The following is a 21,072-nucleotide window of genomic DNA, read 5'->3' on the forward strand; positions in this document are numbered from 1 at the left end:
AGAATAGGACTGTAATTAGCAAGTTCCGCTATTTTTGCTTCTCCCATGGAGAGAGGGAGAAAGGGAAAGCGGTCGTTTTTAACCGACATGTACATGATTAATACAGTTTTTTGTGTGAAACTTCTTGCACAAAAGGAAATAAATTAATGTTTTATCCTTTGAATTAATTCTAATGGTTTTATTGTCAGAATTTAAAACGTTTTAAATCAAAATTGGACAAAAATATGAGCATTTTTAATTTTTTTTCTCCTAAATACTCGTTTACTCAAAATTTGCTCCTTAAGACCGCATTTGACGAAGTTTCTGAGCCCACCAATCGATTCCTGAGGGTCGAATTAGGTGAAATTGACGTTTTTTCTGTTAAAAAAGTGCAGCGCGACGTGCGAACTCTTTTCCCGCCAAAACAATATGAACGTATTTGCGAGAGGTGCGCGTGCGTAAGAACTGGTTTGAGCACATGCAGAGAGACCAACTGTAGGAATGATTCTTTGTCACATCCAGTCAGCTCTGACGCATGCGCAGTTCTCGCAAATACGTTCATTAAGTTTTGGCGGGAAAAAAGTTCTCACGTCGCGCTGCACTTTTTTAACGGAAAAAACGTCCATATTACCTAATTCGACCCTCAGGAATCGATTGGTGGGCTCAGAAACCTCGTCAAAGACGGTCTTGAGGGGCGTAACTTGTTGCAACATCAAAAGGGGCGTGGCAGGTGTTTAAACCCGCGGGAAGATTCCTTTTTAACCGAAATTTTCTCAATAAAAATCATTCAACAAGTCAATAAATCAGTTTTGAAGCCAAAAATAATCCTCCTTTTCCCTTTTTGTGTAATACATAATATTCTGGTGAAAAAAGAAGGGAATTCGTCCAGCTGTGTTTGGAATGAATAGACATATTCATCCAGCTGAGCCGCGCAAAAACGGCCCTTGACAGTTTTTGCATTTATTTTCTCTGCTTTTGTGCGTGTTGTGTCCGTCCGTCCGTCTCGCGAGCAGCTGTAAATATCAACAACCCTTCCACTCCGTTGCGCTTTCACAACAAAACTCGCAGCCGATCGTATCTCCTTCCCGTCTCGTCATATTTCGGCGGCAAACCAAGCGAAACAGCAGACTTTTCGAAATAATTATTTGTTCTTTCTGTCAAATAACTTTTAAAATTAGCTTTTCAAAAGATCTTAAATTTTTTAAAATTTTATTTGACGTCAACGCCGTGGATTTGCGGCCGTTCAATTATTGTCGATTTAATTAAATATTGCTGCAGAGAGTTTGCTTGACACGCAACGCAAAGTGAGATGGAGGGTGAGTAATTTGATCAATTCCACGTCACTTTCCAGCCGACTGACTCCATTCAATTGCCGACGAGCAATACATATTTCGCCTGCCGTCACGCTTAACATGCTCACACGAAAAAATTCCGAGCTTGGAGAGCAGCTGTGCGCAATTCAGGGGACGCGCGCGTGTATAAAGCATTGTGTAATTTTTTTTACTCCGATCCCAACGAGAAATATCCGAGTTTTCTCATGTGAAAATAATTTTCCCTCGACTTCAAATACTGAATTTAATTATTCTTAAAGATGTGTGATGTTGAAATGTTGATTTTATTTATAAATAATTTATTTATTTAATTTTTAAATGTAATTTAAGACCGAAAAAATAATATCTCAGGTCGCGTGACCTGAGGAAGGTCAAAAACAGGCAAGGACAAAAAAAATCGACGCCAAATATCGCCAAATGTGCTCAAAATTACTGAAAAAACATTTAAAAATCGACCTTGGAGCGGATTTTAGGTCGGAGTACCCTGAAAAAGGTCGTCAGGGTGTTCCAAATCAAAGCCCTGTTAATGACCTTTCCGATGAGGGTTGGTGGTCAATAATCGAACAAACGGCCGAATTTTAAGGAAAATAAAACCAAATTTCGACTTTTTCGAAAAATCGGCTGAAAAATTCGGGAAAATTCGAAAAATGGTCCAATTTTGGAAAATTGCACACGGGCAGATGCTCCTTACTAAGGGGCATCGACTGGTACTCAAATCTGCACCGTCCGGTCCATAGGGCCCCGCCTGGGCCCCGAAAACAAAAGTTTGAAATGTCGCATTTCGCCTTTTTGGACTTCCAGAATTATTCATAGTTTTGTGTGGTGTTAAAATATTGATTATTTTTAATTGTAATTCAAATATACAGTCAACAAACATTTCCATAGGGATGAAATATTCTTTAGAAAGTGGCAAATAAAGATTTAGTTAAGGCTCTCGGTCGGCCTTGAGCCCGTTTGCGATCGATTTGGGTGCTAAATCGAAATTACAGCTGTAAAAGCAGCGAGGGTGCTGGTGAGACAAGAGCAGGCAAGCAGGGCGTAAATGCACTTTTGAAAGTGTGCTCAGCGGGCAGGCCGACCCACCGACCGACCGACGGGCGCGCAGCAGAGAGAATGAATGATGGCACGCAAGGAAGAGACGCCTTGGCTGGCTTTTCAGAGATATTGACTCAGCAAGAAAAGAGAGAAAGAAAGAAAGAAGTTTAAAAAAGAACCAGCTCTCTCGCTCTCGGCCTCAGCAGGGCCTGTCAGGAAGAACAGCAGTGAAAACTTTCTTTTATTGAGCCGAGCGAGAAATTTATTGCACTTAACGCTCTAGTAATTTAATTCTGCGTCTCTTCCGCGCAGGTGAATATAAATCTCTGCGCCAACTTCTTTTAATTATACACTAAGCTGCGGTTTCACCACACAGGATTGGATTGAGACGATGAAATTTATCGTTTTGCGGGTTTTTTTATTCAAGTCTTTAGAACAATGCGTCTAGCAAAATTACATTTTGTTAAAAATCTAATTTTATTTACTAGCTAGGTTCGATGGATGAATTTATTGTTCTGCAAGACTGTATATTGAGTATGTAAATTCAATTTGTACAGTTTATTTATAAGATACAATGGTAAATTTTAGAAATGCGACGCGGCGCGCAGGTACAATTTTTGTATCACAAGAAGTTCAACTAAAATTCACAAGATATGGCGTGTGTTTTTCCCTCACTTTACTCGCGACGCTCTTTTCCGTCCTTCAGCCAGTTGAGGTACCAGCCTGGAAGGAAGTAGCACTCGTTGTTCTCTTGTTGCAAAATTTGGACGCTCGGTTTGGTGAACCGCTTGCGCCCTGCCTTCCAAGAAAACTCGTACACGTCTCCCTGAGATGCGAATTTCATCATTCGTTTGGCGGTCGACAGGAAATTTTGCAACGCCAACATGCACTGATCTGCACTCCAGTCCTGTAAAATAATTTTATTTATTTTTAGTTGCAATGCAAACGCATTTTTGATGCATTTAAATAATTTATTAAATTTCTATACACGAGAATAGCTGATCATAATCATTGGAACCACGCCCCTATATCGAAATTTTGGCGAATTCTTGGAAAATAGCGTTTTACGACACGCCCCTTTTCTAGAATTCCAGGAAGACACGCCCTAGTGTTGAAATTGTCGTGAAAATACACGGCAAATTGGACTTTCCCGCGTTACACAACACGTGCCACGCCCTTTTTTAATTATCCAACGATTCTCACTTCTAAATTATAGCGAATTTTCATTGTATCATTAAATTTAACGATTTACACGCGCTTTAACAACGCATGATCATGAGGAACCACGCCCCCATTTTTTGTTTGCTGTCTAAATGAAGCTAAAGAGTTGTTATATTGATTTACAACCACAGAAACATTGAAAAATTGCATTAAACCGATTTAATGTTGAAAGAAAAGACGGAAATCATCAAGAATTCTTTGCTGGAAGAATCCTCTACGCTGATTGGCTGACAACGCGCACGTCAGCATCTCCCGCGCAATTCACAACACACGTAAGACTAAGCCGTTGCTGGCCGTTGCTAGGCCACCGCGGGAGCTGTTGACAAGCGTTTTGCGTCCGCCAATCAGCGTCGAGGATTCTTCCAGCAAAGAATTTTCTGATTTCCGTCATTTAAATCGGTTTTAATCGACTTTAAATTAATATAAATCGATTAGCTTCCTTTTTATCGTTTTAAATTCAAATAATAAATATTCTTACGTAGGCCTGATCAGGAATTTCCTTGACGCGGATCTCCTCCAGGATACGCACCATTCCTTCGAAGCTCCTGTATCCGACGACGATGGAATCAACCTTTGCCAGGGCACTCTGCGCCCACCACGCCAAAAGCCTTTGTCTATATTTTCAGAAAAAAATTAAAAACAAAAATACCCAAATTATCCGAAGACGCGGACCTGTTGAACTTTTGGACGGTGACGTTGTCCCCACAGGTCTTGAGCTCGTACAGGTACGCTTCGTCAGGGAAGTCCAGCCCTTCTTCACTCTCGAGAGCGTCCAACTCGGCGCTGTACAGCAGTTTGTGGTTTCCCACTCGAGTGTTGTACACGAAACTGAGCTCTGCCAACTCCGAGTAAGGCTTGCTCCCGTCAGGCTTCACACCTGGTTTCTCTGCGAAGAGAAAAATCGACTTTAAGACATTTAAATAAATTATTTAACGTGAAAATTTAATAGAATGTGCCAGTAAAAAAGCAATAAATTCTAGAAATGTAATAATTGGTGAAGAAAACCGTCTTTGAGGAAGTTTCTGAGCCCACCAATCGATTCCTGAGGGTCGAATTAGGTAAAGTGGATGTTTTTTCCGTTAAAAAAGTGTGAACTTTTTTTCTCGCCAAAACTTAATGAACGTATTTGCGAGAAGTGCGCATGCGTGAGCTGGTTTGAGCACTTGCAGAGATACTGCCTGTACGAATGACTTCTTTGGAAGATCCAGCCAGCTCTCACGCATGCGCAGTCCTCGCAAATACGTTCATTAAGTTTTTGGCGGGAAAAAAGTTCGCACCTCGCGCTGGACGTTTTGGTCGGGAAAAACATCCTTTATACCTATATTGGCCCTCAGGAATCGATTGGTGGGCTCAGAATTCTCGTCAAAGTTAGTCTTTTAAACTTTTCAAATTAAATATCACAGTTATATAGAAGGGATTTTTCTTACCAGAGCCCATGAATCCCTCGAAAACTCGTCCAAACTTGGTGAATTTGAGCAGTTGCGGATTAGTAAATTGCATGGCCACGTCTACCTTTTCCATAGGCGTGAGGAATTTGCACATATAAATGGTTCCGTTGACCTTAATGGCGCAGATGCGCAGGTCGTCATTCGTGGAGTAAGGCGAGCACAGGATTTTCGACAAGAGTCCGCGGTAAGAGACGAATTCGTGTCCAATTCTGCACAAAAAGAAATAAATTTAAATATTAATTTCCCTGAATTTTATACCTTATCGGACGTCCACAGGGTCCTTGGTAGTTCTTGACCAGCCAGTGGAGCAGGGTGTCGATGTTCTCCTCGTTGACGTCGTTAATCGTCTTGGAGACGTCGTCCGGATTGTGGCGATCCAGGTCGAACTCGATTTTTCTTTCAGAACTGAATTTGGTGATGTAGGGCAGGTAAAGGTAGCGAACCTGGTCCCTGTCCTTGCCGTAGGTGCCGAACCAGTCTTTCGTGTACCAGTCCACCACTTTTATCTCGAACGACGGCACCATTGCGTTTCGAGGCCTGCAAATTCAGAGTTATTTGAAGAATTTCTGCATTATGAGAAGAATTTTCTGGAAACAGCTGTTCTATTTTTTCAAGGCGGAGGATTGCGGACGCGCTGATTGGGCGACAGTAGGCGTATAATGGCGCCGGCCAATCAAAACGTTCGTGGTCCTCCGCCGCGCGAAAATATATCGCTTTTTGGCCGCGCATTACTCGCTGACTGCTAAAAACGGGGAATTTACAGAATTTACCTTGGAATGGGGGAAATATTGACGTTCTAGATTTAATTTTTATGGATTATACGGCTCATGGAAATTCCAATAAATATTATTTAAGAATTTTTAATGTAGTTTAACATTATTTAAATAATTATAGTCGTGTTTCTCGCCAAAATGTGACCGTAAATAGTTAAAACAAAATCAAAATGCATTCTTTAACCTGTTTTTCACCAAATTCCAGAGAACGAAAGCAAATTAATCAACGTTTCGCAGTTTTCCTCTCAAAAATTAATAAAAAAATCCAGTTTGCAACCTTTTCTCCTGTTCAGAGAGTTAAAAAGAATTATAAAATTAATTGACTCACCTGAGTTGGATATCTTCCATATCTAAATACAAATTCTGCACAGCAGACGCGTGTGAACACAAAAATCCTCGAGCGGAAGTGTAAACTTGTTGAGTTAAATAAAATGTTCCAAAATGTAACTGCGTCTTCTCGTCTTAGGGCGAGCTAGAGCACTAACAATTAGAGCAGAGCTAGAGAGGGGAACAGGCGATCTCGCTGCAATGCAATAAAATATGACGACCACAGTTCACCGGCCCTGGAATTTTTAAATTCCAACCGTTTGGAATTCAGACAATCCTCCGTCCGCTCTCCAAACATGCTGGCATCTGGATGTTCTGGATTCTTGAGCCACATTCTGTCTCTTTCTATTCCCAGAGACGATTCCTGGACTCTAATTTTTATTTTTATTTAGAAAAAAATCATCGGGGATTGGAATATATTTGGCTTGGAACAAACGAGGAGAAAAATGGCGCATTCCGAGTTTTTGATCGAGTGGTTTCGAGCCGCCGAATGCAAATTTTTTTTTCCGAGGCATACGCAAAGATCAATTTGCGAAACTGGATATATATGGGGTGGAGTGAGCGCAGAAGTGCTTTCGAACCGCAGCAAGGCCATTAGTGTTGCTGCGGTGACTTAAAACGAAGGCACTATGACTATACTACCCGAATATGATGGATTATCATCGATTTTTGCTTGTCGCCGCTGCCGCCGCTCTCTCGCCGCCGACCTTTTCTGCTCGATGAGTAGAAATAAATTGCGGCCGGCTGCCCGAATTGTGTTTTCATTAGAGCACGCACGCCTGCCTGCCGATATATATTTTCCTGAAAACCCTAAAAAATACAGTTAACGACGATGAAAGGAAAATTCACATTTTTGCTATCAAAAAAGGGACACTTTTAAGCAGGACTTGAACGAAATTTGATTTATGTTAAAAATTGAATCAGGTTGATAATTTCATTTTTTTTATTTTTTTGAGATTTTTTGCAATTCCGAATCTCGTAGAGTTAAAAAGGTTTTCAAAATTTAATGCCCTTTTCATATTAATTTAAACAAACGAAATTAGTGGAGGCTGAATAATAAAGGAATAAGAAAATTTAATAGAAAATGCATCATTTGATTTCGCATTGCCAGACAGCACCTGTACTAAATTTATTTTGTTTTGTCATGCGTATTATATACAAAGTATGTACAAAGAAAAACCGCTCAACCGAGAAGCGTATTTTCATGAATTTTGTTTTTAAAAACTCGGTTCTAAATTTAAGACGAAAATGAGAGGTTGACAATTCGGTCAATATTTCAATTCCTTCGCAGAATATACTTCCGACAATTTTGAACGTATTTACAAAGTATTGTTTCGACAGCTAGGTGTAGCATTTTTCCGATGTCGCTTTGGCTTGCATTCCATCTTGTGTTTTTGAAGGCGTCCAGAACAATTGAATTCTTCTTTGCAAAGTGTACAAATCTTCTTTTTCAAATGACCGCTCCACTGTCCAAGTCTCACCTCCGTCTTGCAAATGAAGCACTCTTTAACCGTGTGTACATTTTCGTTGTGATCATCGTAAGAAAGCTCTGATGGAAATCCCTTCATGCAGGAGGCACATTTCCAACGTTCTTTTCCATGGCTCAATTCAATATGTCTTTTTAAAAGGCTCTTTGTCTTCGCCTTGTAACCGCAACCGAATTCCTGGCATTCGTGGGTTTTGGACTCTTCATCTTCCTTGTGTTTACTTTCAAAGTGGGAATCCAACTCAATTTTAGTCTTGAAGTATAAGAAGCAACCGTAAAATGAGCATCGGTGTTGAAATTCCTTGTGAACTGTTTTGACATGCAGCCTAAAATGGCTAGATTTTCCAAAATCTTTATCACAAACGAAGCAGGTAAATTTTGGTCTTTCCCTAGACTTTTCATGTACCTGCTCGTTGTGTTTCTTCTTTTCCTCTTCAGTGAGGAAATAGGTGACGCACAGAAAATTGTCACATCTGATTTGGATATCTTTGTGATGTTTTTTGATGTGTTCGCGGAGATTTCTAGAGCCTTTGATAGTGGTTTTACAGTATAAGCATTTTATTTCCTCTTCCTCTTTTGCTCCACTGGACTTCCTTCCTTCCTTGGGTGGCATTTCTACTGGAAACTTTCAAAATTCTCAACTGGAAATTATCGAAACACGTAAATTTAGAATAAAGCACAAAAATTTCGTCAAAATCTTTACCTTCTTTCAAATTTCCTTCAAGAAATTGTTTTATAAAAGCAGGCCGCTCGTCACAAATGAGCAGGCTAATCTCCTTTCGAAAACTAAAATAAAGCTTTAGTACAACAAAAACCAGAATTATAATTGTACCAACCTCAATTTTCAGGGATTAAATTGTCCCGAATAGCCAAGAGACAGAGCAGCGCGAGTGGATAGCTTTCATTCCTCACTCGATCCTGCGATGGAATGAAAAGAAAACTGCTCACTGGCCGCATTCACGGAATTTCTTTCCTGTAAGAGGAATGCCAAAAATTTTCCCGATTTTCTAAAATATAGAAGCCACCGCAGTCCGCACACAATGCATTGTTGTCAATTTTCGACTCTCCCTATTCTCTAAAAGAGGATTGATGCTGATAAAAACACCGGGGACGCGCAAATATGGCGTCTGGCAGAGTGCGGCGGGAAAATTGAATATTACTAACAACTGATTAGCCCGGTAATTTGCGAATCAACTGTTAGATGGGCCACCAGGCTATTTAAAATTTAACTAAATACGCGGGAATGAAATTATTCAGTCAGCACGCCTCTTTTTCGACGCTTCCAATTATTTATTTATTATTTTGTTTTAATTTTTCACGTGTTTGCGAATTTTTGCAACTCCAAATCTCGGGGTTTAATGATTAAAATTTCAAAAACTAGCCATCGTTAAACTCATCTTGACCTCCCCTAACCAACGAAAGAGCTTAGGGGTGCTTCCTATCCACGCCTTTCAACATTCCTGCTATGCAAAAGCATACAAAAATCCGCTGTTTTAAATGGTTTGCAACAGTTTCATGAGGGTTGTTCAAAGTGACGGTGGAAGGTGCGCACCCGTAAACCCTGTATCTGATCAGGGAAGACTACGATTAGTCTTACGGTGGTTAGTTTTTGCATTTCTGGTGGTTAGAACCTGAGATTTGCGGGTTTGAAAAACACGATTTTTTCGATTTTTTCGTGTTTTGCCAATTTTTGAACCGAGAAATCTCAGATTCTAACCATTAAAATTGCAAAAAATACTCACCGTTAGACTTGCCTGAACCTTCTCTAGGCAGCCAAATGGTTTTTAGGGGTGCTCACCTTCCACCCCCTTAGATTCAACCCCTCTGAAAAGAGTAAAAACGTTAAAATTTTCATTTATATCAGAATTAAAATTGAAACTGTTTTAATTTTAAATTTAAAGGTATTTGGTGAAAATTTAAATTATTTTTGGATAGTTAAAAACAAAATTTAAGCCTTCTGGAAATTTTTGTTTTTAATTTGGACACTTCTGGCTACTGAAATTGTTAGCAAGGGTGGAGGGTAAACACCTATTAAGCCCTTCAGCTACTCAGAAAAAGTTAAGATGAGTCTAACGATGGGCAGTTTTTGCAATTTTAATGCTTAGAACCCGTGATTTGGAGTTTTAAAAATTTGCAAAACACGAAATCACGAATTTTTCAAATTTTTCGTCTTTTGCAAACTCCAAATCTCGGATTCTAATTATCAGAATTGCAAAAACTGCTCACCGTTAGAAGATTCCGGCCAAAATGCGACCACTGATTGTGAGTGGAAGGTGCGTTTACCATCCTAGTAGCATACTTGTTTCATTGGTTTTCGCGCACTGTTGATTTGGTCTGGAATGTGCTCCAGTCTCCGGAAAAACCAGTGAAAAAGGCTCAAGTTGTCATTCAATAGCTTGTATGTTTAATATAATTCTTCCGGCGACACACTGTCTATTCATGCGACTAATCAACTTTTTGAAATTTCTCAACTCTAATGAATTCGAGCGATAATAACAGACTGCACAAAAATATCAAATTTATTTTTAAACACTAAAAATTAGATTTTTTCATTTTTCCGAACTCTTGCAGGTGTCAAAAAATGCCTTTAAATTTCTCATTCGAATTTTGTTAATATTAATTCAATTAAATTAGATTTAATATTTTTCTTCATTTCACAATCTGCAAAAAACCTGAAACAATTCAAAAGTTCAAGATTGGTTAAAATCCGTAATTGCAGGCGGTTAATATTTTTAAAAGAAGATTTCGGCCTAAAAGCGACCGCTGAGTGGAAAGGGCGTTTATTATGAAAGTGGCAAACATGTTTCATTACGTTACTGACTGTTGATATGGTCTGGAATGTGTTCCAGTCATCGTAGCCTGATGAAATACTCCTTAGTCAGTAAATCTTGGACTTAAACTAGTCTGCAAGACGCTTCCGGTGGCAACACTTCATGCGACCAGTCAACTTTTTGGAATTTTTCAACTGTGAAATGAATTGAAGGGATAACCACCTTTCCCTGGCTGCTACAATTAATTAATTTACATTTTAAAATCAAATTTTTAATTTTAAATGCTGGAAATAATAATTTTCTGACTCACCAATTTTTTTTAATTTCGCAATTGATAATTCTCCTTAATAATTAAATTATATTTAATTTAATACTTTTCTTCATTTCATAACCAAGAAAAAAGTTAAATCTTGAATTCCACAGCACTAAATTAGAGCCCATAAAGCATCAAAATTGCATTCCAGGGTTATTTTACAGGGTTTCGCGACAAGTTAAAAAAATTATGCATTTTCTTCCAATATTAAAATCACCAAATCTCTAGTTTTAACTGCCAAAATTGCAACAATTGCATACCGTTTCAATTATCTTAGACAGCCAACGGATTTTGGGGGTAATCAAACTTCATCCCCTTCCACCCCATGCATTTAAAAAACGAAAAAAATTACCTCCCTTTGATTTTTCGGCTAATTTATTCACTGATTAAAAATCTCTTAAATTAATACAAAATCAACCCCAAACTACCCCCTTTTACGTTTTATAGAGAGCAAAAGGGTTAAAAATAAAAATCATTAAAAAAATCAAATTTTTTATTTTTACAAAAAAAATCGTTTTTTACCGAGGGTAAAAAAGGCTTATTGGGGTTGTTTGGCAATCAGATCACCCCCACAACCAATTGGCTATCTAGGGAAAGTTGAGAGGAGTCGAACGATATGCAGTTTTTGCAATTCTGACAATCAGAACCCAAGATAAAGCTATTAAAAAATTAGCAAAAATCCAAAATTTCAGTTTTTTTTCCAATATTTTAACCATCTAATCTCGGGTTCTAACTGTCAGAATGGCAAAAACTGCACGCCATTCAACTCGTCTCAGCCTCCACTATCCATCCAAAGTGATTAGGGGGTGTTAACCATCCACCCCTTTCAACCCCTTGCCAAAATTTCAACAGTAAAAATGTATTGGAAAGCATTTTCTTCAATTTTAAAAATATTTTAGCGATCGGGGGAGGAAGGTAGGCACCCCGTAAACCCTTTAGCTGGTCAGGAGAGGTTGAGTCGAGTCTAACGAGGGGTAGTTTTTGCAATTCTGAAGGATAGAACCCGAGATTTGGAGTTTGCAAAATACGAAAAAATGAAAAAACGCATGTTTTCTTTAAGTAGAATTTGTCGCTAAGAAAGAAGAGTTTAAAACTATATATATATATCATGTTTTATCTCTAGTAAAACATTTTATATTTATTTGCTGCACAGCCGGATGTCCTGATTAAGTCTCAGTGTAATGCATCTCTTTTTTGCTTGCTGCTTTTGCCATTAATTACAGCATAAACTGAATGACGAGCAACGTACACAATTAAAGCCAAGCTCGCCGCAAACATAGATGCGAGGCCGAGCGGGCGACGAGTGCTCGTGTCCGGGAAATCTCGGCGCGATTGCGGTGGACACAAAGCAGAGACAATGTGTTGAGAGCGCAGCGTAATGGAGGTCTCTCGTGAGAAATGGCTAGAATGCAATTTAAGTGCTCTGTCCAGGCGAGCGCAGAGCAGAGCAGAGTTGCATGCATGGTAATTTACTTTCATGATTGCTCTCTTCTAAAAGAGCCACCGACGGCGATAAAAGCGCGCGCGCGCAAGACATGCCATAATGGAGCTGCAGATTTCAATTAACCCGGCGCTTTATGCTCCGCGAGTCACAGCAGCAGCAGCAGCAGCAGCTTGATGCTTTTGCCTCTCGCACACACAACGCCAGTGCGCTCGTCAAAAGTACATTCATTTTAGACCGAGTCAACTGCGTGCTTTTTCACTCCTCCCTGCACAAATAGTCAGCTTTTCACCCCCGCGCGGCACACGCTCTACTTGTCCGGCGTCTGAAACTTATATTGACTGCAGATAAGACTATAAATTACATTGAGAGAGGATTTCAGTACAAATTTTGAGGCAGAAATTCAAAATTTGATTTTTCCCCCAAAAATATTTGACGCGAATGTGTCTAAAAAAATTATTTGAACCATCTGACGAAGAGAAATTAATTTTTGGGAACGCAAACTAATTAAAAAATTAAATTCAGGAACTCAGGGTCGCAATTTAAATTCGCCAAAATTAAGTTACACGATTTTTTCCACGAGAATGTGTTTAAAATATTTAATTCAAGCAACTGACAAAGAGAATTTAATTTCTGGGAACGCAAACTAATTAAAAAATTAAATTCAAAACCTTCCTCACACGAATTATTGAAATAAAACCAGATTTCCGAGTGAGACATCTTCATGGTTTGAGTATCAGGATTTAATTAAACGATCATTTGAGCGTTAAATGTGATTATGCGAATTTCGGTGGTTGTGGGAGTGAAATTCCAAGCGATAAGCTGATTTCACAGACACACACGTTCATTGACAGCGACCTTTGCGCAATATTATTTGGGCTGAATTGTAGGAATTCTGAGCCGCAGAGTCGAGGTACGTCGACAGTCGACACGCACGAATAATTCTCAAAGCTTTTGAATCTTTTGAATGCTACTTGCAAATGCGAGAGTTGAGCTAAAGGTTTCATTCGACTCAAAGTGGAATAATGCTTCAAGCTTTCCAATTGGAGCAGTTTTTATGATGAACAACGTAACATGCTTGGCTTTACTATGAATTCTTGTGTAAATTTAACATTTTTGGATGCAATAAACAGTTAAAATTAAAAATGTTTCAAATTTTCTGCAAAATGTGCAGGATTCCAAGTAAGGAGACAGTCCTCATCGTTTCGCAGCCATTTTTCTCAAAAATTTACGCTGCTACTTAGGTAATTTTGGCTTCATATGAATCCTAAGGGGTGAATTCATGCATTATTTGCTGTCTAATTGCAGCTATAAAGAGTTTGTTTATTGATTTATAACCACAGAAACACGTTAAAAGTTTCATAAAACCTATTTAAATGGGAAAGAAAAGAGAAAATCATCGAGAATTCTCTGCTGGAAGAATCCTCGACGCTGATTGACTGACGCAGAACGCGTGTCAATGTCTCCCGCGCAGTACACAACACACGCAAGCCGTTGCGGGAGCTTTTGACATTCTGCGTCAGCCAATCAGCGTCGAGGATTCTTCCAGCAAAGAATTTTCTGATATCCGCGTTTTAAATCGTGTTTAATCGGCTTCTAATGTGTTTATGCGACTAAAATTCTATCAATCAACTCTTTTTATTAATTTGAAACCGCAGAAACACATTAAATGTTGCTTTAAACCGATTTAATTGCGAAAGAAAAAACGAAATCATCAAGAATTCTTTGCTGGATGAATCCTCGACGCTGATTGGCTGACAACGCGCACGTCCGCATCTCCCGCGCAATTCACAACACTGTTGCTACGTTGCTAGGCAACCGCGGGAGCTGCTGACAAGCGTGTTGCGTCGGCCAATCAGCGTCGAGAATTCTTCCAGCAAAGAATTCTTGGCTGCTTTCTTCGATTTCGTGTTTTAAATCAACTTTAAATGAATTTCTGCGATTATAAATCGATGAATCAACTCTTTAACTTCAAAATTAGGCACCAAACATCAGTAGAAAAATCGCAAGTGTCTTTCAAGAGGCATTTTACATAGAATCATTTTGGCGGGAAACGGGAAAAGGCTTTTGTACATGATTTGAATTGTTTTGGATGCAATAAACAATTTTTTATAAATTAAAAATGGACATTGCTAGAATAAAAATAGGATTTAAAAAATTTACACCGCTGCTCAGGTCAATTATGACTTTAACTGAATCCATTTTCCGCGATTTTGCAGTTTTTTTAATTCATCTCTTAGAAAAAAATCAACCAGTCAAGGTGTCAATTATATATTTAGCCTAAACAGCAACTGTTCCGTTGAAATCAGGAGAAAAGCGAGCTTGGCAAATGCTGCAGACGCGCATTCATTATTTAGTTGCAAGGTGCGGCTAAAAGCCTGAAAAGCGTGTTTTGAAGCAACTCGTCGGCTTAAAGGAGTAATCCCGCGAGGCGGCCGAATTATTCCGCGAGAAGAATCGAGTCGCAGCAATTTATGTACAAACACGGCAACCGCGAAGATGTTGCGAAGACGGCATAAACAGAGCGCGGGAGTTTCGGTTTATTCGGGGCTGCGAGAGCGGCTGCTGTTTGTTTGTTTTACCAGCATTATCGTTAATCCCAAGTGTTGCCGGGGCTGGATTTGCAGGCGGCGTCACCTGCTGACGCCTCTCGCCACCCTCCCACCCTTCCACCCCCTTAATTAGCACTTGCGGAATAAAAAGCGATGCAGCCTCCGCCGCGCGCGCGGCACCAACTTTGCCAACTAACTGTTTCGGGCGCGCCAGGGGGCTGGGGGCTGGAGGGGTGCGAAATTAAGCTGTTGCCGCACCCTTCGGTGAGCACAGTTGGTCCGTTTTTTTTTCTTTCGCCAAGAGTTAGTTGCCGAGAGACGGGCTGCGTCGCTCTGTATTAATTTGCCTGCGAACTGCGAACCACCAAGCACTCGGCGCGCGTGTGACACTAAAAGCAGCATCTTTTGACGCCCACTCGCACGACTTAAATGTACAGAACTATAAATTTTAGTCGATAAGAGTTACCCAGAATTCAAATTAAATTAAATTTAGCAATGGACTAGTGCAATAAATATGTTAAAATATAAAAAATTTAGAAAAAAAGATCAAAAAATCACTTTTTGGCTCTGGGGATGAAATTATGGCCGATTGGGGGTCAGGAGTTAGGGGTCAGCACCCAAAAATCTGTTCAGTTCACCAGGGGAGGTCAAGCCAAGTCGAACGGCGTGCAGTTTTTGCGTTTATGACGACTAGAACCCAAGATTTGACGCTCAGAACATTTGAAAAAATCAAAAATTAAAAATCAATTTCTCGAAAACTGATGTGAACACCACAGTGAAATTCTCACGCAAGTTCACACGCACCTTGGAACCTTTTATGAGGGTGTTTTTGGATTTTTAAAGTATGGCGCTGATTTTTAAAATCTAAAGTTAACACGGAAATTTTCGAAAATTCGATACAGACCTGAAAAAAATTAAAATAATCAAGCTACGCCATTTTCCAACGTTAATTTTGGCCTAATTTCGATTTAATTAAAAAAAGAGGTGAAATTAGGGGAGGAAGGGGGCTGCTACAAATAGGGAAATGTAATGAAATTCGTTTTTGTAGCCGAAAAAAAAAAAAACAAAAAAATGACATTAAGAAATTTGTATTTCTTCCTGGTTTTGTTTGGGGGTTGCAAGGGGGTTGTTATGAGGTGGTAAAAGAACAACCCTTCAATGAAATAACAACTAAAAGTCAATTTCACCTCAAATGAACAGATTCCGTGTTTCCCAAGAAGGAGAAACATCGAAAATTCAAATTTTTGAACCATTTTAAATTCTAGGGGGTGATTTAGGGGTTGGAACAGGGTTTCATTTTAATTAACATTCTCTTATGCACATCCCCTGAAAATTTCAAAACGATTTGATTGTTTTTAAAGGTGCAGCGAGTGAAAATCAAATGTCACTTTATGCTCTAATTTAATTTTTAAATTAAACTATTTTTTATTTTAATTTTTCCTGAATAATTATGGAGCTAAATTACCTACTGGTCTTCTCCTTGAACTATTAAAGAGCTTTATTGCCTTTATCCAAGCTAGAAATTTAATAAATTTTATAAAAAAAGGCCAAAATTCGTTTCTTTTTTGCTGCTGTGCATGTTCTCCCAATTTGCTTGTTTTAAATCAACGAGAGAGTAGACTTTTTTGGCTCGACGCGCGCCTTTCGCGACAGGCTGAAGATTAAGTGAGCCCGTTAATCCAGTGGCAGCCTATTTACCTGTTGGCCGATCACCAAATCGGACTGGAAAATACGCCAAAACGGCGCGTTTTGTTTATTTTTTGTTTACATCCGCGCGGAACAACACAGAGGCGTGTACTTTTCAAGGAAATAAGATAGATGTTTTTCAATATGCGCCCGGATCGGATCTATATATTTGCAAAGCGGCTTTCGGCTTTGGCACCGCGCGCGCACCACTCGCGCTTTCCGGCTTTGCGCGACCTGCTTTCCACTCCAACTCCTTTATTTGCAGTGACAACGAAAATGATTTACTCTACAACATTTTTTTTTGTTTGTATTTTCTGGCAAATTTACTTTAATTCACTAGGGGCCGGATTTATTGGTGAATCGACCGTTAGATGGCACGTCAGGCTGATGGAAATGTAACAAACTTGGCGGGAATGAAATTATTCGTTCCGCACGCCTCTTTTTCGACGCTTCTGATTGGCCGCTGGACTGTCTCCTTTAATTTCGACGCCATTTTGAATTCTGAACGGCGGGAAAACCAATACAGATCGTAACCCGGACCCCGTTGGGAATTACTACTGCGCAGAAGGTTTTGATTTTGGTCACGCATGCGCAGTGATGAGTTTCAGCCTCTCGGTGAAATTAAGAAGTGATCTAAACATACTGCGCATGCTTACAATGCGCACAAAATTACTGCGCAGCTTCAAAACGGGCGAATTTTTCAAGCGGACTAATTTAACGCACAATAAGTTACGTCTCCTGATTGGCCTCCGTTATTTCGACGCCATATTGACTTCTGACTTGCGAGAAACCAACACAAATCGCAATCCGGCCACTGGTGCTTTAATAATTTTCAAGTCGAGAGGAAAATCGTGAGAAACGGACTGCAATGAATTGAACCAAGTGCATTAGGAATTAATTAAAAGTTCTCTCTCGTCATATCGAACACGCGATCCGTTTATCAAAGCGGAATGTCCGTGTTGGCGGATCGTCCAATATTTAACGAGCGCGGCGGCTTGAGACAGTTGAGACGCGCGAGTAATAATTGTTTGAACAACGAGTCGGCGAGCGCGCGCCAAGAAAGTTGCCGCCGACCTACATTGGCAGTGCCGCGCCGGGCCGTAATTGCATTTGCAACTTGCCGCTTTGCTTTGCGGCTAACTTGTGGATTCGACTCGATTTCCCAGCCAAATAGTGAAAGAGAATCTCACCGCACACACGCCCACAGTCAGAGCTAGCACACCCGGCCGGCCGGCCGGCACACCAATTAATCTCAGCGCCAGAGGAAATCCAAAAATAAATTTAAAATTATTTGCTTTGCAAGAGAATTACACTTTTTTATTGGAAATAAAATTTAGAACAAAATGCTAAAATTTTTAAACGCTTTATTAGAAATGGATTGCTATGTTTAGAAGTAGTAGACTATTTTCAATCGTCTTAACCTTCCCTTGATAGCCAAAAGGGTTTTGGGGGTGATCTGATCGTCCACCAACCCTAATTTGCCTTTTCTTCTCTCTCTAAAGTTAACTATTGCGATGGAATTTTTTGTTGCGCAAATTAGATTTCTAATATTTAACATTTAAGGGCCTAAAAATTGTAAATAGGGGTAGTTTGGGGTTGATGTTTATTAATTTAAGGGAGTAGTGATGGGTGAATAAAATTGCCGAAAAAGCAAATCGACACGATTTTTTTCGCTTTTTCAATTCACGGGGTGGAAGGGGGATGAGGGTTGATCACCCCCAAAACCAATCGGCTATCTAGGGGAGGTTAAGATAAGTCAAACGGTGTGCAGTTTTTGCAATTCTGACGATTAGAACTCGAGATTTGGTGATTTGAATATTGGTAAAAAAAAATAACACTTTTCGATTTTTGCCAACATTGCAATCGCTAAATCTCAGGTTCTAATTGTCAATATTATAAAAACTGCATGTCATTCAACTCATCTCAACCTCCCTTAGATAGCCAATGGATTTTGGGGGTGGTATAATCGCCCACCAACCCCAATTAGCATTTCTTATCCTCGGTGGAAACATTTTTTTTTGTAAAAATGCGATTTTTTTAAATAAAATTTTACCCTCTGTAAGGGGTGATAGGGGGTATTTTGGGGTAAATTTTTACAAATTTAACAGACTCGGTATATCAGGGAATAAATTTGCCGAAAAATCAAATTGATGTGAATTTAATCGTCACTTCAATGCACGGGGTAGAAGGGGGTTGAGGGTTGTTCACCCCTAAAACCAATTGGCTATCTAGGGAAGATTGAGACGAGTCGAACGGTATGCATTTTTTGCATTTGTGACGATTAGAACCCGAGATTTAGTGCTCACAACATTGGCAAAAACCACGTTGATGAACCTCTTGCATATTTGTGTGAAATTCGCAAGTGGGCATTCTGCGAGAAGCAGCCGAAGGAACAAACAAACAAACAAACAATAAGAGTTGTGCCGAGAGAAGACAAGACAGACACACTGTCAAATAACGGGCCGAACTTTTGTGCCTTACGCTGGCTGCGAGATATTGTAAACTCGCTCCCCGAAGGTGCGGCCGCAAAAAGTTAGAGCAACAACAATGTGCGAACGCGCGCGCGAGACTATATTTTCGCATTGATCGCTCTCTCGCGCGCACTCGTCTGCATCCAATTTATTTCGCTTCGAGGACGCCGCTGTGTCCAATTCGTCCGTTCGCGAGAGCAAAGGCTTGTTTGCTGTTTCTCCAGGGGAAATACAAACAAACAAACAAACAAATGTAAAATATAAATATAGCACTGATCTGCTCGGTCGTTTTCTCAGTCAGTTTATCATTCATAAACTAAGTAGAATTGGAATTAATTCAATTAAATTAAATCAATTTTTGGATGAATATATTTTAGCATTGAAATGACATCTGTTTTAATTTAAATACAAATTTATTTGTAAAAAAGCAATAATAATTATTTTATTCAACGGTGTCAGGGTTGCGATCTGTGTTGAAGCTGCGCAGTAAACTTGAGCGCATCTTAAGCATGCGCAGTATGCTCAGGTCGCTTCTAAATCTCACAAGGAGGTTGAAACTCATCACTGCGCATGCGTGACCCAATTAAAAACCTTCTGCGCAGTCGCAATTCCCACCGGGGAGCCGGGTTGCAATCTGTGTTGGTTTCCCGCCGTTCAGAATTCAAAATGGCGTCGAAATTAAAGGAGACAGCCCAGCGGCCAATAAGAAGCGTCGAAAAAGGGGCGTGCCGACCTAATAATTTAATTCCCGCGTATTTTATTACATTTCCAACTGCCGGGATGTGCCATCTAACGGTCGATTCGCCAATTACCGGGCTAATCAGCTGTTGCTAAAGAATTTTCTCAGACTAAATTGCAGATTAGAAAGAAATATGTCTGCATAAAATTGCCTGTGACACATCCTTGAAAAAGAAAGTAGTTAAACTACGCTCTCATCCAATAAATAGAAAGATGGAGAGAAAATGAAAAAAGGATGAAGCGCAGTGGGATGTCAGCTGATTTGTTCTCGGCGGAGAAAGGAATAAATGTGCCGCTGCAGCTATACAGACAGACAATTTCCATCTTCGCTGCGCTCTTTTCTGTATAAAAATGAAAATAAATAAAATTATGTACTCAATTTGCTCCAGATGCTTGCGATCTCAATCTTTTACCCTCTAAAAGAAAAAAAACAGTTAAAATAAAATTAAAGAAATTCTTTTTCTTCGTACTCCACTCGGAAAGGACTGAATCACATCCTGTCTGAAAGAAAATATCACTTTTCATACTGTTCAATCGTCGAGTGTGCAACTACAAAAAAAGAGAAGAAACTTGTTTGTGATGCCGAGAAGAGGAAAGGACATACAGGATGTTGAGTTGTTGTCGCGCGAATGAAAAAGGTGCAAAGTGAAACGTATCACGTCCGTCCTTTGCACCTTATTTCTATATTCGGATGAAAAAGATCTCGCCGGGCTGGTCAGTTTCATTGTTGGCAATTTCGAGGGCTTGCCTATATTCTCTCTTTGAACGAGCGTGCAGAGAGCAGGTAATATTACGCCGACGATAGGGCCATTGACGACGAGCAAGCACTAGCGGATCATCCGCCGTGTACTTTTAATAAAACGCCGGCAGCCCACGTGACTGGAAAAGCCGATGAGGAAAGAGAGAGAGAGAGAGAGAAAATCTGCCGCCGCAGCTGCACCAAATTAAAATGCGAATCTCGCAGAAGCGTTTTTGCATCCTTGCGGCCACGACGAGCAGCATCAGCTTCGCTTTTTTTTTCAATCGATTCAACCACCATTGTCGCAGTCTTAAGAAGGGCTGGGAAGTTTAGACAATCGATTGATTTTTTTCTAAGCTTTTAATTGTCGAATTTCAGCCATTTGAACTTTGAACTGTCTTAAACTGCGAAAACCATCAAAATGCATCTTTGATGAAGTTTCTGAGCCCACCAATCGATTCCTAAGGGTCGAATTAGGTAAAAAGGATGATTTTTCCGTTATATAACGTGCGAACGTTTTTCCCGCCAAAACAATATGAACGTATTTACGGGAAATGCGCATGCGTGAGAGCTGGTTTGAGCTCTTGCAGAGAGACCGCCTGTACGAATGACTTCTTTGACACATCCAGCCAAGCTCTGACGCATGCGCAGTCCTCGCAAATACGTTCTTATCGTTTTGGCGGGAAAAAAGTTCACACGTCGTGCTGCACTTTATTAACCGGAAAAACGTCAATTTTATCTAATTCGACCCTCAGGAATCG

General features: G+C 39.9%; 1 protein-coding gene across 1 annotated transcript; it reads right to left on the reverse strand.

Moving 5' to 3' along the window:
- Nucleotides 1-3,006: 3,006 nt before the first annotated feature.
- LOC135945685 (decapping and exoribonuclease protein-like) lies at nucleotides 3,007-5,538 on the reverse strand. Its single transcript, XM_065493515.1, has 5 exons — nucleotides 5,273-5,538; nucleotides 4,994-5,223; nucleotides 4,239-4,452; nucleotides 4,045-4,180; nucleotides 3,007-3,252 (listed from the first exon to the last, which is right to left on the reverse strand). Exons 1-5 carry the CDS (start codon nucleotides 5,536-5,538, stop codon nucleotides 3,022-3,024), a joined length of 1,077 nt encoding a protein of 358 aa, XP_065349587.1. The 3' UTR covers nucleotides 3,007-3,021.
- Between the last annotated feature and the right edge of the window lie 15,534 nt (nucleotides 5,539-21,072).

Source organism: Cloeon dipterum, chromosome X (assembly GCF_949628265.1).
Source record: "Cloeon dipterum chromosome X, ieCloDipt1.1, whole genome shotgun sequence".
Taxonomy (NCBI): Eukaryota; Metazoa; Arthropoda; class Insecta; order Ephemeroptera; family Baetidae; genus Cloeon; species Cloeon dipterum.

What these genes read in the sequence shown, in the direction of transcription:
- LOC135945685 (XM_065493515.1), bottom strand. Translation starts at nt 5,538, where the DNA reads ATGGTGCCGTCGTTCGAGATAAAAGTGGTGGACTGGTACACGAAAGAC. An exon ending in ACCGTCCAAAAGTTCAACAG is followed by an intron (nt 4,181 to 4,238) that starts GTCCGCGTCTTC and finishes CTGAAAATATAG; the next exon opens with ACAAAGGCTTTTGGCGTGGT. An exon ending in AAATTCCTGATCAGGCCTAC is followed by an intron (nt 3,253 to 4,044) that starts GTAAGAATATTT and finishes ATTATTTTACAG; the next exon opens with GACTGGAGTGCAGATCAGTG.